General features: G+C 46.0%; 3 protein-coding genes across 4 annotated transcripts; 2 read left to right on the plus strand and 1 right to left on the minus strand.

Moving 5' to 3' along the window:
* The first annotated feature begins 1,467 nt into the window (after window positions 1–1,467).
* Window positions 1,468–4,896, plus strand: LOC123190507 (uncharacterized). 2 transcript variants are annotated; one of them, XM_044603159.1, is made up of 7 exons: window positions 1,468–1,645; window positions 2,338–3,398; window positions 3,772–3,825; window positions 3,912–3,971; window positions 4,051–4,131; window positions 4,419–4,466; window positions 4,563–4,896. In XM_044603159.1, the coding sequence occupies exons 2-7, from the start codon at window positions 2,417–2,419 to the stop codon at window positions 4,637–4,639; spliced, it is 1,302 nt and encodes a 433-aa protein (XP_044459094.1). In that variant the 5' UTR covers window positions 1,468–1,645; window positions 2,338–2,416; the 3' UTR covers window positions 4,640–4,896. The 2 variants fall into 2 exon arrangements, with proteins under 2 accessions (XP_044459094.1, XP_044459095.1); XM_044603160.1 differs by having other exon boundaries at window positions 1,472–1,645; window positions 2,356–3,398.
* Window positions 4,897–8,859: 3,963 nt separating this feature from the next.
* On the plus strand, window positions 8,860–10,818 carry LOC123186166 (uncharacterized). Its single transcript, XM_044597952.1, has 2 exons — window positions 8,860–9,926; window positions 10,464–10,818. The coding sequence occupies exons 1-2, from the start codon at window positions 8,905–8,907 to the stop codon at window positions 10,471–10,473; spliced, it is 1,032 nt and encodes a 343-aa protein (XP_044453887.1). The 5' UTR covers window positions 8,860–8,904; the 3' UTR covers window positions 10,474–10,818.
* Window positions 10,819–12,220: 1,402 nt separating this feature from the next.
* On the minus strand, window positions 12,221–13,663 carry LOC123186167 (BTB/POZ and MATH domain-containing protein 1-like). The gene has a single exon (XM_044597953.1). It carries the CDS (start codon window positions 13,625–13,627, stop codon window positions 12,551–12,553), a length of 1,077 nt encoding a protein of 358 aa, XP_044453888.1. The 5' UTR covers window positions 13,628–13,663; the 3' UTR covers window positions 12,221–12,550.
* Window positions 13,664–16,452: the final 2,789 nt, after the last annotated feature.

Here is a 16,452-nt window from a genome sequence, read left to right on the forward strand (position 1 = left end):
CTTTGTGCTTGTTTTTCATTTCATCATGAAGACCATGCTCATGTTCTGTTATGTTTACTTCCGAGTACTTATTCCGTTGCAAGTAGTTCTTCACTCAGGAATTTCCTCACCCTGAAATTCCTCAGTGAAGATTTCATAAAAATCGCCTATTCACCCCCCCCTCTAGTCGATATAACGCACTTTCACAAGGGCTCATCGCCGGGTAGTGCAATGCCAAGGGGTGTTGTGGGGTGCTTCAATGGCTACCCGAGAGACGATACCTGTTGATGCAAGAGACCACCAATGCTGCAAATGGGGTCACGCAACGGTGCTGCAATAGAGGGTCACCAGCGCTCCGCGCAATGCTTCAAGCAGGTGGTGAGTGCTGCAACTAGGGCTCGCTCACCATCTCGCAACATCTTTCTTGCTTCCAGGAGTCATCGGTGCTGCGATGGAGCACCACTGAGTTGTCGGTGCTTTAATGGAACCAACACGAGGTTGCTGCGAGGGTGTCACACGGTGCTACAAAAGCGTCGGTGCTGCAATGGTGCATCATCGGGCCATCGGAGCATCATCGGTTCAAGAGGTGGTCGCAACAACGGTGTTGCTACAACCCAAAGCTCGTTGGGGCTGCTGCCGTGATCGGTGCATGGCGAGCTCGTCGGTGTTTTGTTGTGAGCTAACCGACGACGCAATTTCTGCATCTGAGTGTTGTGGCTATGCAAGCGAGCTGCGCACGTGGTGTGGGAAGCGGGGGTGTTATGTTGCAGCTTACCTGATGGTTGGAGACGCTCCGAGGAGACATGGAATGAGTAATGGTACATGTACAGACACTTATGGGCGGAATTTAATTACAGGGCATGCCTGTGATTGGAAAGAAGGGGAATGAAGCAGGCCACCCCGGTGGGAATTGGTGGGGGAGGTGGGGGAAAAGAAATTTAGCGAAGGAGTGCATGTAATAGGCCTATATGTCTAGGATTATCGCGTGGGAATATTAGGATGGAAGTTATGGTGTGGCTGTGTTACCAGCGTATCAAGTGGCCCACATCATATTACCAACCCAAATCATCGACTAGCTAGGCGACTGATCATTTCCTAAGATCAGTCGGCTGATGCCTAGCAGCTTCCATAGTTTATTCAGCGACAACCGAAGACAAATAATTCTTTTTAGTAAAAATAATAATTTAGCAGATTTTTGGGAACCAACTGAGAGCAATTTTTTTTAACAAATAACAAAGTTTTTTTTATTTTAGAACAAGATGATGACCTTCCTTAATTATGGCCTGCAGAGAACTGTCGGCCCATGTGAAATGTACCCACGTTCGCGGGCCGGACAACGGCAGGTGGACCTAGCAGCGCCACCAGTCCTCCGCCTCCTCCGGAGCCAGCCACGATTTGTATGCTGCGGCGGGGCGAGGCTGCCTGCCGTTTCAATCGAGCCACATCGTCCGCCCCCCCCCCCCCCCCCCCCCCCGCCCCCCCCCCCCTCCCCCTCCGATCCCCCGCCATTCCCTTCCCCCCAGCGAGGAGAACCCTAGCGCCCCGAGCTCCTCCGCCGCCAGCCCTGTCCGCGGCGTCCCTCCCCTCTCCTCCTCTCCCCCGCCCGCGGACGATCATCTCTCCTCCCCAAGGCGACGGCGCGCGGACGGAGGTCGTGATTTCAGGGGTAATCGCTCACTCCCATCTGTACTAGCCCACGCATGTATGGCTGGCTCATGTCTGGTTTGTTTCTTTCAGTTTTATTTTGTGAAAAATTCTGATCGGTTCTCCGAGTCTCAGATTGACTCTGGTTCCTCTGTTTTGATCCGATGATGTTTTGGGCCGTGCCACATGGTAGGACGAGATGGGATGATTTTCTAGATTGACCGGGTGGGAGGTTCTCACCCGTGCCCCTCTCGTCTGGATATTGGTTCGATTTTGTCTAACATGTTAATGCGTTGGATGGGATACTGATAAGAATTTGCCATTCAGATGTCAGCATCAAGCGTTTTATGTCCAGGAAATGTATGTTCTAGGAGCTCACTGTTTAGAATTTAAGATGTGTGGGTACATTAGTAAATGAAGAATTTAAGCCACTTGGATCGATTATTGCATAACATTTTAAATAAGGAAAGTAATTATGTTTTGTTAATGTGGGATTTATTAATTTGCTGTTATGGACAAAAATGGTTTGCAGCAGCATTCGGTTTGACTAGCTTGTGTACCTTTGTATTTTCAACATGCAGTTTACATCATTGATTTCAAACTGTGGCCATCTGGCTTCTGAAAACAGTATCATGAGAAACTGCCTTTTTTGCATTCAGTTACCGGCAGAGTTCTTGCCTCTTTTATAAAGAAAATCTGTTGTTCTGATTGAAGGTAAATTCAAACCAACAGGGTAGTCTCAGCACTCTTGGGTGAAGCTGCCGCTGCAAAAAGTTGAAGCAAGCCAGTAGAGATGACATCAGAAGGGAATAAAGCTGCTGCACCTAATGAACCGCTGCCCATTGAGCCACTCGCAAGCTCTGGTGCAAAGCGTAAGCGTGGTCGTCCAAGGAAGTACGAGTACTCTACATTTGAACAGCCACACATGACACAGCCCATTCAAAGCATTCCACCTTTTCGCAGTGCGCTGTATAACCCAAATATCCAACATGATGGGGTGCATATTAACCATACATTAGGTGGTACTCTTGACACTAAAATGCACACAGTTTATGTGCTGCCTGCACAGCAGACTCAAGGTGATAGGCCCAGTCGACCTGTAGAGTCTGGTAGCACAGTCAAGTTTCGTGAAAATCAAGTCTCCAGCAGTAGTAGTGCTCATCTGCAAGGTAATTTAGGCAAGGATGTTATCATTGGCAAGCATTTTGTTGGAAAGATGACCAAGCAATGTCCTGGATTTTCTCTTATTACGGTGAGAGTGAAGGACAATCAGGTGCTCAGAGGTTGGATCCCAGATGAAACTAACCTACGCCCAATAACACCGAAGGATGATCTTGCCCCTGACCTCCCCATGCTCCAACCAAGTAAACTTCAAAAGAAAGCATCTGCAATCCACAGACAAGCTGCTCCTCCCTTACCAGTCCACTTAGAGAACGTTACAATTGCAAAGCCTCTTCAGATGAGGAGGCCTGTGGAGACATCTACCACTAAGCACATCATCCCTCCTGCTCGAAGACCTTACGTTGGTTCTGGGGTTGTTGCAGCAGCACCTGTTTCGGTTATATCTGGGAATGTATCAAGGCCTTTGCCCAAGCAAGACACTGGATATTTGAGCCAAGAACCATCAGCTACTGTGGTGCCAGTCACAGTTAAACCTGCCCAGCCTGTATTAGTATCATGCAGACATGTGGATCAAGATGTGCATGTTGAAGGAAAATCTGTCCCTGAGTTTAACACTGATTCTGAATCTTCAAGTGGAAGCAAGGAGTCATCAGGTATGCTTCTTGGATTAGATGCCCTTCTGTGGTTCAGATAAAATCCACATTGACCTGAAATCCTAATCTGTCCTTCCCCAGGACAAGTTCAGAAACTTGTCAACCCTGTCAGTTATGCATGACTCTCAGGAAACTTCGTGTACTATGTGAAGTTTTGATCTTGTGAGCTTTAATTGTATTTATGTTAATGCTCAGCACTTATTACCTGAAAAACTGAATACTGTTCTTGTGGATGTAGTTATGAAAGAATCTCCAGGTTAATCTAAGTTTTATGCAGTTAAGAAGCATGCAATTAAAAATTTGAACAAACGCTACCTGTAATATGGAAAAGAGTTCAGTTCATGTGTCATGATTTTGGATCTTATCTTGGCAGGCCAAACTCCGCGTGGTTTTCCAGCTGCCATGGATGAGACTGAGATAACATCAGGTATCACATTAGGCCCTGTATGCTTGCTCATGTCCTTCATGAGTAAATGGCTTCTTAATGAATAATTAACGGTGCTATTTTGGTAGGCTCCAAGGAACACTCAAATACTGCTAATAGCGACCAACATATTTGTAAGGAACCATCAGGTAATATGTAATTTTATTTTTATTTGGTTGATGCGCTCAACAGTTATCCTGAGCTAATTCTTTGGGTGTGAAAATTCAGATAACCCAGAACTGTCTGATGAACCAAAGACAGAATCTAGCATCCTGAAAGGAGTTGATGGCTCAACGACAGAAGCCTCAGGTAGACCAAGACCCGACCTTTTATGAACAAAAAAATTATGATGAGTGAGATTTGTGTAGATCAGCTTAAAGTGGAAATGAATGATTGGACTTGTTTGGCTGTATGAGACTAAAGTACAGTATAATACAAAATAAGAAGCTTCATTTTTTAAAAAACATCTTGATCATTTTTTCTCTTCACTCCCGTGAATAGTGCAATGTCAATGCCACAATTACTATAGTTATATGCACATGCCAATATATTTCTTGTCTGCCATGTCAAAGTGTCCATAATTTCTTCTTTCGTAGGAACTACACCAGCGGCAGAGGCCTCAAGTGCAACTCCTAATCCCCTAGGTAGTTTACTCTGCTTGGAACATCAATTAAATTGATAGACTTCTTTTTCACTTCAAGGGCTAACAAACTGATGCGACCTTAATATTTGCATCCCAGATGATGTTCAGTCTGCTGTTAAGGAAGACGAACTGAAGGTTGACAGCAAAGAAAGCAGGCTGACAACGACGACATAGGTCCTGTTGTTTGGTTTATGCTGTTTCGCCAAGCTTACAGGAATCTCAACGTAAAGTGGGGTCTTTCTGTGGATGGTTGAACCCTAGAGCAGACTAGTATCATTCATTTTTTATTCTTCTCTGACTTTATATGGTCAAAGGTTCAGAGGAGAAACAAATTCATAGAATCTTTTTGACCTTGCAGCTAGTGCTTATGGCAATGAGTAGAACGGAAAAAAATGTATATACATTTTAGCCTTTTAGGAAGATGACGAATATATACAAGCGTCTGGATGGTAAGTGGATCCTCTGCATTTCTCTCTTAAAATGCAGAGGCGCTACTGAGCTTGTGCTTTGTTAGCAGCGGTTCTACAATTGTTCTTTTGCCAAACGTTTGCTTCAGTGTAAACTACTCCCTCCGTCCCATAATATAAGACGTTTTTTGACACTACACTAGTATCAAAAAACGTCTTACATTTTGGGACGGAGGGAATACAGTATAACGGACAGGTGCTATTAAGCTTCTTCTGTTTCCCCTATACTTGCTTATCTGAGAAAAGATTCTCGAGCAACAGGAAAATAAAAGGCTGGCAGACCTGTAGGCCTGGATTGATTGATGGACTCGGCCTCAGAGGGTAGTCTGTTGTGTCATCCTCGATTGCTTAAAGGTCTAATTTTTTTTAACGCAGGTGGTTTGGAAAAGCAGAAGCCATGGTGATATCCGGCACTTTGGGTAGTTGTTTTTTAATGACCTCCGCTGGGAATTTCCTCCATCTCGAGAGGTTAAGAGGTAGGTGTAGGAACGAAAAAAACTAAGGGAAATGGAGATTCTTATACCAAACTACTCCTAGGCAACCCGTTTCATCAAACTATCCCACTGTTATTGGAATTCTGATTGATCAAACAAGAGAATCTATGCACTATTGTTATACGTTGGCCATACATAGCTATCACTTCTCATGCCACAGCGCTCCCCGGAGGAACACCCATCCACTAAGATTTAGCGCTAAATCAACGACACTTATTTTGGAATGAAGGGAGTAACTTCTTCAAGGTCGAAGATGCCAAGCAACTTGTAGAAGGATGGCATTCATCTTTCCTTTTGCTTGAACAACCAAGTCAAACCCATAGCTATCACTTATCATGCCAAAGCGCTCTTATTCGGAGGTCCAAGATGCCATGCAACTCGTAGAAGGCCAGCATTCATCTTCCTTTATTCTTGAACAACTCAGGCAAACCAAGCCATGTAGATGCTGAGGGGAAAACAAACATGGAAGTAATAATGACTCTACATGATACGATGGGAGGCTCTCGCAGGAACCGTGAAGAGCCAAAACTGTTGGTCCAGTCTACGCAGGAACGGTACGGTTCAACAGGGCTGAACAGAGGTAAATCATCGATCATATTCAGCAAAAACACTAAGGCGGCTGCCAAACATGCGATGATGGCAACCTTGGTATTACAACAGGAGGCGGCCAACAGGAAGTACATGGGTCTGCCACTACAAGGAAAAACACATGTTGCCTTGTAAGTTAAAAAACACTCGGCTTATAGAACCGTAAGAACTAAATTGCTCTTCTCGGTTTAGATTTATAAGCCGAGTGTGAGTCCACAGAATGCACGGCTTACAGGTAACACGTGCCAGCAACCTGGATCCCCGGATGGTCACAGAACATCGTGAGGTGGCACTCGGTTTATGTATAAATCGTAATAGCAGGAACGACACTCGGCTTACATGGGCGTGCCGGCTTATAGCCACGCCACATAGCGCCACCTTAGGTGCTGTCGGCTGTGATCTCCTATATACGCCGGCTACAAGCATATTATACTCGGCTTACAAATAAGCTGTGTTTTCAATCTTTAAAACACGGCTTACATACCCTAAGCCGAAACACTCTAAGCCATGATGTTTAAACCGAGTGTAACACTCGGCGTACGCTAAGTCGTGGTTAAAATGGCCTTTGCTGTGTATGAAACATACACGGAATGCTTTTCTGGTAATGTGCTGATGTATATTGGACGTTCTATTGCACAATGCTTTGAGTATATCGAGGAGCGAGACTGTGAAGCACAGGTTTGACTTTCATGAAAAGCACAAGTTTGCTTTTTGTGAAGCACAACTATGACTTTCAAAAGAAAAAAAAACTATGCTTTCACGAGAAGCACAAGTTTGCTTTCATGAGAAAGCACAACTATGTTTCACAAAATAAAAATGAGTTTCCACAAGAATCACATATTTGCTTCCCGATTCAGCAGGCAGTTTAAAAGGTTGACCTATTTGGGAATCTCCGGATCTATGCTTATTTTCAACTCCCCGAAGCATAGATTATTTGGATCGCTCCTATTATTACTAACCAGGGCGAAAATAGATAATGATAGTTATACTTCTCTAGGAAGAAAGGAAAATCACAGTTTGTGCTTCTATAAACAAAGTGAAAAACCACAACCGTGCTTGTTGGCTTTGGTTTTATTCTTCCATTTTTAGGTATTCATTTTTGCACGAACCATTTTATTTTGGTTTTCGTCTTTTGGATTTTTTTTTGTTTTTTTTCTGTTTATGTTTTTTTGTGAAATGAAAAGTTCATCGCAGCATATTAGCATGTGATTTAGTTTCAAAGATCATGACGCGAGAAATGCAACGGTGAAAATGATTGGGTATTTGGATGCACGGTTTAAGAGATAAAAACGTTAAAAAATGAATCTATGAAAATAAGGGAAACTGTCAAGTTGCAACAAGTGGCCTCCATGTCATGTGTGAAACAAAATACTTTTGAAAGCATTTTGGAGGACTGATTTTTTTTGCCACGCCTTCCACGAATGTGATCTCGTAAGAAAAATTTGCAATCAATTAGAATATTTGTTGAAGTTTGCAAAAAAAAAAAATCAGATTTTTTTACTGTTCATCCTAGCTCATTTGAGCTCGAGCTGAGAAGGGTACTTTCGGGAAGGAATGAGTTTTTGCAAGGGATACCATTTAAATAGTGATTCCGCGACAGGCTAACTTTCCTTTTCCCTACATATGGGTTGGGAATTTTTGCAGGCCACATGCCATTGCTTGCGTAGCCTGGGGCCAAGTTCCGCCTTTGCTCGCAGAGCTGTCTTGCCGACAGATGAACTTGTGTACTTTCTATGTACCGGTGGCGTATTAGGCACATTACGAAAATCGGATAATTCCAAAACACTTAAGTGTGATGCATTAATTTCCCACCTCGGTTCCTATTTCTTGCCATGTAAAAAGTAATCAACAAATACGAGACATGAGGCGCGTATGCCTTCAATGACTTGAGACTATATAGCACATCAATGTCGTGATTAGTTCTCTGCATGCAAATGGTATTTGTAATTAGCAAATAAACATCAAGTTTCTTTCTTTCTTTTTTCTTCGTCTAGGTCGCGATGCACAAACTAAGATGGACTGATACGGAGGGAGTATTTTATAACTTAATTATTCCCGCGGTTGAAGGGGAAAATTAGTCTTAATGTCCCTGGTTGAGGATCTATTTGCATGTCGCTCCAATGTAAAACGCCATTCCTTTAATGGCAACTTAATGAAACCGGGCTAACAAAACGCTTCTTTTTAATGAGCAACTCAATTAAACCAAGCTAACCAGCTCGTTGAAGATAAATATGTAAGTCATATTGGCCCCATCTCTATTACGATTTTAGCATAACGGTACAAGTTGAAGTTGCCTAAGAAAATCCATAGCGCATAACTGGTTATGTCTACTTCAAAAAGCTAATCCTATATACCTAAGAGATTCATCCTCATTATTATATTTATCTTAACATGCAGCCTATCCACATCATCGAGTGAGTCCCAACCTCACGACACATGCCACATCACAAATTATTTTCTTTTTCTTTTTTTTTGTCCTCTAAACTTGCATGCATAAGCTGAAGCGACGTCCTCCGGTCTTTTTCCACATTTTTTATTTTGATTAGCCTCCGACTGGTGTTTTTTTGCTGCTATTTATGCGTCAGTGCCTTCAGTTATAGTTGTTGTTCCGTCCCCCCACTCATGCATGTGTGGAAACGAACTGATGGGATCATTAAATCCGGCCAGACATTCAAGCGGCAGGCCATCTGTCCGCAAACATATAACAATCGCATCACATCGGTGCCTCACAATATCCCCAGATCTTGAATAACTTTCATGTTGAGCATGTCAGGCGTTGTGGTGGCTCCCCTGGATCTCCCTCGACTATCTAATAGGTGCCTTATTGGTTGGTTGTCTCCTTTTTTCTGACCTGTGTTTCTTTTTGTGGAATCGTGAAGATATACGGAATATGTATTTAGTTTCTCAGATGAAAATTTGGTGTCGATGGACATGTTGTTTGCCTCCCTTGCACATATCCTGCTCCCTCATATTTCTCAACTGTTTTGAAACACTACAACTGCTATATAGATTAAAGATTTGCCTGCTAAAAAGAGCAACGCCCCGCGTCGTCTCGGCTGAGGCGGCACGGGCGGAGACTCGATCGCGCCGCCGGGCCGCCCTCCCGCCCCCCTCCTTCTTCCCCTCGCCGTCGCCGGAGGAGGCCGCCGGGCTAAGCCCTGGCGGCGGACGGCGGCGGCGGGGGCGTTTTCCTCTCGCCAGGCCGCGAGATCTCGGGATGGGAAGGCTCGATCCCCTTTTTCCGCGTCGCGCGATGGATCCGTCGGGGGCTTCTGCTGCGGCTCCGGCGGGCCACTGTGTCTCCTGGCAGCGGCCTTCGCGGGTGGCAGCCGCGATAGCCCCGTCGGCGGGCGCCTGGCCTCCGGCCCGGCTGCTCCTTTCCGACGCGTCGGGGCGGGCGCGCCCCCCCCCCCCCGCCTGCCTTGTGGGGCGCGGTCCCCGGTCGGGCCGGTGGTGGGCTGGCCTCTGGTGGCTCCTGTTGCGCAGCGGTGGTGGGATGCCAGATCGGCCGGATCTGGCCTGTCGGCGTCTTCTCGTCCGGCGGGGAGGTGAGGTGTGGTGGCTCTCCGATGCTGCTGGCGCGGTGGCTTCGCGAGAGGTGGGCGGGTCAGCGAAGGTGCAGTGCGTGAGGGTGCTGGTGGTGTTGGGGATACTCCGGGCGAAAGCTTGGCTGGTCTTGCCGACCGGCGGCGTCGGCGTCTGTGGACGTCGTTTAACCTCCTTGGAGGCGTCGTTGTGGAGTCCGGCATCCCCTTACGCCCTCGGATCTTGCTCTTCGGGTGAAAGCCTAAGGCCCGGCTGGGTCGGGCGACGGCGTCGACATCGCCGCTTCCCTCTTTGGGGCGTCGCCTTGAAGAGCTTCAGATCCCGGTTGCATGCTTCATGGGATGGATGCTCGCGGCATTGTGGTCGGTAGGTGCCCGTCTGGCAATGCGGATGTTGCGCGGCTTCTTGTTTGTGGCAACGATGGCGGCTTCGGGCGGAGTCAGGTTTGCTGATGGTTCTTGGTAGTCGGTCTTTTCCGGCGTGTTCGAGGAGTCGCGCTCTGGCGCTGGCTCGGCGCAAGCCCAACGCTCTTCTCCTGCAATGCTCGTCGACAGAGTCGGAGCTGCCTGGTCGCCGGCGCGTGTGGTTGACTGTTTGGCATCGGCCGGCGCAAGCCTCGACGCTTCCCCTCGGTGGCGTGTGTGCGTTCTTGTGTGGGTTGTCAGGTCGCCCTGTGTGCCTTGTTTCTGCGGGCCAGTTGTGATGGTTTTCGCCCGGTTTTCCGTTTATTAACCGGGCAATTCTCTTCGAGCTTATTTAATGAATCGGGCCCTAAGGGACCGCGTTTCAAAAAAAAGATTTGCCTGCTCTGGAAAGTTACTGCAGCCTATTTAGTCTTTTTGCACTGTATTTCTACAATTGTATATTCTTGCCACTGACTAGGTGATTCCTTGAATTATTCAGGTCGTTGTAGCATACCAGTTTGATGGCCTAAATTCTATGGAGAGAAAATTTGGTTTCCGGAATCGATCTACTCAAATCAACAGGTTTTTCATATCACAAACACATGCATATTGTAAGTTCCATCCATGAAGCAATGAAATAAGCCGACACATGCAGCTAGTTTGCTGTTCTGACATTTTCCCTTTTTAAGTATATTACTTTTCTCTCTATCTGCATATTGGGTTGTCAATCTTTCCTGGAGTGGATTTTCTGCTACAGCTTCTAACAGTAACTAATCCAGGAAAGAACTTCTGATCTTTTATCTAAATGTTTTGTAGAACCCCCCAGATTGAACATATATATTGCATGCTGTCCATCCACAATAGATTTTTTGTCCATTGTTTTCAATAATCAAGATGCAACAACTGGATCAAAAAACTATGGTTATCCTACCTAACATGTGTCTGAGGGTTCAAGCTACAAGAAAACCTATTACTACCATAATGCCTATATATGTCCATTCAGTTGTTTGGATGCATATTATGATGTGTAAAATACATACATATACCGTTACAATATGTCTCAAAGAAGTCGACAAAAATTTCCACTGCAACGCGTGGGGAATTTTCTAGTATGTACAAAGTTCGAGCACCGAGGCTCATCACTAGGTCCACAAGGCTGGTCATAGTGGTGAGTAACTTAGACCAGTAACATGTACATGTTACTAGTCTATGCTACTATTTAGTGATTAGTGTTATATGTATGATAACATAGAGAACTTTATTTACCCGCAAAAAAACATAGAGAACTTTAGTTATTACTTTGTAGAATCATTTTTTCATTGAAAACTGCTATTGATCGTAACATATTATGTTACTCAATTTGTCTCTCCTCATTAGCTACTTGAGATATCATCTTTTTTGCTTATGTAGCATGCATGTTAGTACTACTTATATTTACTCTCCCACTATGAGGGGCCTAAACGTTTTACCCATGTTTTGACATCTGACAAAGCAATACATGTAACATCAATCAAAATGCCAAAAGTTTTCCGCGATATAATACGACCAGAGAGAAACCTGATGTTCCATCGAACAAAAAGCCCACCAGACTGTTAGCAAATAAGCCACGGCGGGGCACTTGTCTGACCATAGTCTGGGTTGTGTCCGACTATTGTATGGCTTGGCCATGGTCTGGGCATAGTCCGACTGGTATCTAGGGTTAGTCTGGCTTGTGTCTAGGCTTAGTCCAGCTAGTGTACGGGTGCGTGCGTGTGCGGTGAGTGTGCTGGATGCGAGTCCGTGGCCGCGCCCAGTCAGTGGCAAGTGTGCGTGCGTGTGTGTGTGTGTAGCAGCACGTGTACGTGCGCGCGTGCGTGTGTGAGCTGGTTGGCGAGGAGCCAGGAGGTGTGACCGCGTCGCCCGTGATGGGAGTGGTCGCATCGTCCGTGTAGGAGCGCGGCGGGTGCGCGAGCCAGGATCTGTGGGACGTGGTGAGTGGGTTGAGTGGGCACGGCCTGGCGTATGTGCGTAGGCGTATAAGGCTCCCCTACCCCTCTGTGTATTGCTGAAGCAGCTGGACTGAGTTCGTGCTCAGGAAAAAAGAGAACGCCGTTCGTGCGGCGGGTGGTGTACGTGCGCCGGAAAATACTTGTGTCCCTGTGAACTTCTTCTTCCTCCAGTTCAGTTCTTCCTCGAGTGCAGAGAGAGAGAGATAGAGGTAGAGCTCCGGTGAGTGAGGGAGAAGGGGCGCGGCAACAACACAGAAACACAAGGAAAATGATCAAACGAATACAAATTTGCAAATTAACGAGCAATCAAAACACTTTTCCTAGTCTATTGCAAACACACGACCGAGAGGGCACTTTCTTCAATCTTATTTCTAGGCGCAGGCCATTTGAAATTGACATTCAGACCAACAGGGAAACGTTCTTCAAAACAGATCTATGACCGACGACGACGCCATACCCTGAACTGAAACGACAGACTGAGAAAAGACACGAGCACTAAGGGGTTGGCGAAGAGGATGCTCCTCCCTCCGTGAGCTCCGCTGAAACAATTGCACTCGCCGTGAGCACATCGGATTTCTTACGCCTAGCTAGAAGAGGTTCATGGGAGCGCCATCTCAACATATCCTTCCTTGTCACTTCTAAGAACACGACGGAGCTTGGTGTCACTTCTTAGACCACGACGGAGCTTGTTGCTGACGATGGGTGTGGTTGACTTGACACGTTTACCTCGAGGACGCCCACGTGCGGCAGCCGGAAACAACTCTAGGCATGCATCCTTGAGCCTCTTGCAGTGGTGCTGATCTGCCAGCATCGACATGGTTGCGATGGTCTCCGCATCGATTCTTTTGCACAACTCTTCCTCGCACATAAGTTTCAGTCTGTCAAGCCCGTACCTATCAGCCGCGACCAGTAAATGTTGCATGGCCGCGGCGCTATAGCCTCCTTCATCGGGGCATGGCGGTAGGAAGTCCGTGTAGATGTAGTGAAGCATCGTCTCAAAGATGAAAGGCTTCACGCCGACGATCTTGACGCGCCCCATGTCCTTGTCCGCCATGGGGCCATAGAGCTGAGCTTCGAAGACGGGCGGCCGTGCGGCGAGGACGGGACTGTGAGCGTGGAACTTCCGACGGCCCACGTGGAACGTAACGTCCGTGCCTCTCCCGTCTCTGAGCACGCGTCCGAGGTGGAAAGGCAGCTCCACCGGCAGCGAATCGTGTGTGACGGTCACGTCGCACAGTACCGTGAAGCAGCCGTCCCCGAGCTGCGACAGCGATTCCAGCTTGGCCTTGTCCACGAATTTGTAGTGGCCCCAGCTATCGTCCTTGTATGGCCCCGAAGAGAAGACGCGCTTCGACACGTCGAAGCTTGCTACCGGCGGTGACCGGCCCTTCTTCTCCAGCATTCTCATCCTGAACTTGGTGCTCACGTCCACGTCTTGGCTAAGATAGGTCAGGAACGCTGAGGCGTTGCCGGCACAGTCCTCGTTTTCTCCGTCCAGAAAGAAGTCGATGCGCCAGTCATAGCCGCCGATTCTGAAGGCCGGGGAAGAAACGAATTTGCTGACGCCCATGCCCGTGAGCTGCAGGTAGTTGGTCACCTCGAGAGATAGAGTCGCGGTGGTCTCTGCTAAGATCTTGGACGACGTTATCTTCTCAGGTACGCGCTCTCCTGCCATGGATCGGAGAAGGTAGGCGAGAACGCATTCACGGGAAAACAACCTGAAGGGAGGACTAGGCGTCTTCTTTTGGAAACATGTAGAGAACTTGGATAGGAAGATCAAACCATGGAAAGAAATCAAGGACTCTGATCGATTGGACTCGTAGAGTCGTAGGGAACCGTAAAGAGGCAAAACTGTAGACCCGGCGTAAAGGTCAAGGGCATGGGCGGAAATTTTGACCTGTACTCAGCCTAAATTTTATACGAGATATTTCCAAACAAAAAATGAAGGATTATTGCAAACCAACCTATGATTGGATAATTAGAGGCACAATGGTATTCCAGCCCACCAGGGTTCAAATCCTGGTACCCGCACTAGGTAGGGTGTGTGTGTGCGTTCATAGTAATGAGTGTATGCGCGTATGTATGAGTGCATGTGTTTGTACTGTGTTCAAAAAAAATGAAGGAGTATTTTTTACTCCCAAAATAAACACCGAAGTTCCAAACAGGCCTGACCATCCATTGAGGGCGATTTGGCCATTTCCGAAAGGGCATTGGGTGGTCGGCATTATTTTAATTAATCCATATGTTATTCTGGATTTAACTGTAGATAATTAGCTACTACTGTTGGATCGGGTAGGCTTAGATCAATCCGGTGATTTACCTTCTGCATGTCCGGATGAACTCGATGGGGTGGCCATGGTGGATGGCGGCGGTGGTGATGGCAGATCGTGGGTGAAGTGGTGGCGGCGCTTCCCATCAGCACTGCACTAACCCTAGATCGGTAGGGAGTGTAGGTGGGGTGTACGGCGTCGCGACGAACCTCGTGATGCGAGCCGCCGCCCCCCACCTCTTTATATAGTGTAGGTGACAGAGGCCCGTAACCCATAGTGGGTTGAGCGCCCCCGATCAGGGCGAGGATCAAAGGGCCCGGTGGGCCGTTGGGCTCACACGGTAGAGATCATCCTAACATTCTCTTCCTTGATCTCAACTTTTACATTTGACCTTATACTTTTACTTTACTCGTTTGATAACAGATCAATACATAGAACATGTTTCATCGTCACAGCTCAATTGCCGATAGAATCAGACAGCCACAACGTATCTTTCTGTTTTGAAACAAATTCTTTAACCTTGGGCCCTTTTATTGTCCGGAAATGTTAGACTATACCATAAAACCCATGTCGACTGTGTGTTCTCCGAACACACAGAGCGGTAAGCCTTTAATAAGCAGATCTGCAAACACTTGTCTGTTGCTTTTATGCTTCAAGCATTCTACATAATTCCGGACTTTCTCCTTTACAACGCATAACACTGTGTCAGTGTGTTTGGCATCAACACTTGACTCGTTATCATAGGAGCGAAAAACTTAAAATGGTTATCGCTGTTGTCAACCATTATCAACTCTGGGTACAAGTCTCCTTAACCATTTTGCCTGTCCCTCAGCCTCATATCAAGCTATAAAATATCTTTGCATCACATTGATGATAATTGTTTCATTCTTTTGAGCTTTTCCACACAAAAACCTCCAAGTATGAAAGTTAGAGACAAGTGTGGATTTCGCTATACATTTCACAAGTCATGTCTTTATACTCACAATCTTTTGAGAGCACTTATTTCTTTCGGCATGAGGCCGATATCTTTGACTCCATTCCAGTGATCTATATATGGACTGGACATTGCCAAAACAACTCGGATATGTGAACTGTGTCAGGGCAATATATTGAGCTTCCAACAGCTACAACATATGGTACCATATCCGTTTCAATCTTTTATCGTCAACTTGTGGAACACCATAGTTTCCACTTCCATCACCCTTGACTATAAGAACAGGCGTAGGTTTTCTCGCATGCATACTCTAGAGACCTTTCTTAGCATGTCCATTCGACATCCCTAATACCCCCTTTTATTCTTTTCTTCGTGAATCTTGATACTTATAACGAGAGACGCTCTACCGAGAACATTCTTTTAAACTTTGAGGACAAGAACTTCTTTTCTCCTCCTGCAGTAGGTTGACATCACCACTAGCAAGTAGGATGTCATCCACATGCACAGGATTAGGAAATGAATTTCTCATTCTATAACTTTGCACGAATACAATTGTCCTCTCATTTTCTTTAACCCAAAACAACATTTGATTGCTTTAGTCCATAAAAGACTTCTTCAGGCAGTATCCCCCGTGTTCTTTACTTTCATCTGATGTAACTCAGATCATAATATCTTTCATCTGATGTAACTTAGATCATGATGTGCTACCAACACTCATTGTAATCTATTCAGTGCAAAACGCGCAAAAACCTTCCGATTTAAGTCGTGTTTTACACCTTTACATATTTCCTTTGGAGTCACTTTGTCCTTGTAGACTCTTTACAGCCTATTGTTTTGGCTCCATTGGAAATTACTCATTAGTCCCAAACATCGTCGGGATTCACCAATTTCATTTCATCTCACATAGTCTCTTATCATTTAGATAAGCAGACACTTCTCAAAGCTCGAATGAGCGCTTTAAATGAGGTGGGATCAACCTCCATTTGAATTTCACTAACATAGACTTTATAGTAATCAGAAGTATCTGATTTTCTCATTCCTTGAGACCATCAGTGTCTCAGGTACTGGCACTTCTTTCATATGGGGATGTTCTTGCTCTGTCATTGCAAGAGGCAAACTAATTCTATAGTCTTTCATTTCCAAGAGGCAATAGGTTTTACAGGGACCTGTATCACAAGATCCATGTTTACTCATTCATCTTTTATAGAACTAACAACATGTGTTGTATAGGTCATACAACATGCTCCCCCAGATTACTCCATCTTCACTAAAAATGGCGTATCTTTAAACTTTATA

The sequence above is a fragment of the Triticum aestivum genome, chromosome 2A (genome assembly GCF_018294505.1).
Source record: "Triticum aestivum cultivar Chinese Spring chromosome 2A, IWGSC CS RefSeq v2.1, whole genome shotgun sequence".
Classification (NCBI taxonomy): Eukaryota; Viridiplantae; Streptophyta; class Magnoliopsida; order Poales; family Poaceae; genus Triticum; species Triticum aestivum.

What these genes read in the sequence shown, in the direction of transcription:
- LOC123190507 (XM_044603159.1), top strand. Translation starts at nt 2,417, where the DNA reads ATGACATCAGAAGGGAATAAAGCTGCTGCACCTAATGAACCGCTGCCC. An exon ending in CTCAACGACAGAAGCCTCAG is followed by an intron (nt 4,132 to 4,418) that starts GTAGACCAAGAC and finishes CTTCTTTCGTAG; the next exon opens with GAACTACACCAGCGGCAGAG. An exon ending in TGCAACTCCTAATCCCCTAG is followed by an intron (nt 4,467 to 4,562) that starts GTAGTTTACTCT and finishes TTTGCATCCCAG; the next exon opens with ATGATGTTCAGTCTGCTGTT.
- LOC123186166 (XM_044597952.1), top strand. Translation starts at nt 8,905, where the DNA reads ATGTATTTAGTTTCTCAGATGAAAATTTGGTGTCGATGGACATGTTGT.
- LOC123186167 (XM_044597953.1), bottom strand. Translation starts at nt 13,627, where the DNA reads ATGGCAGGAGAGCGCGTACCTGAGAAGATAACGTCGTCCAAGATCTTA.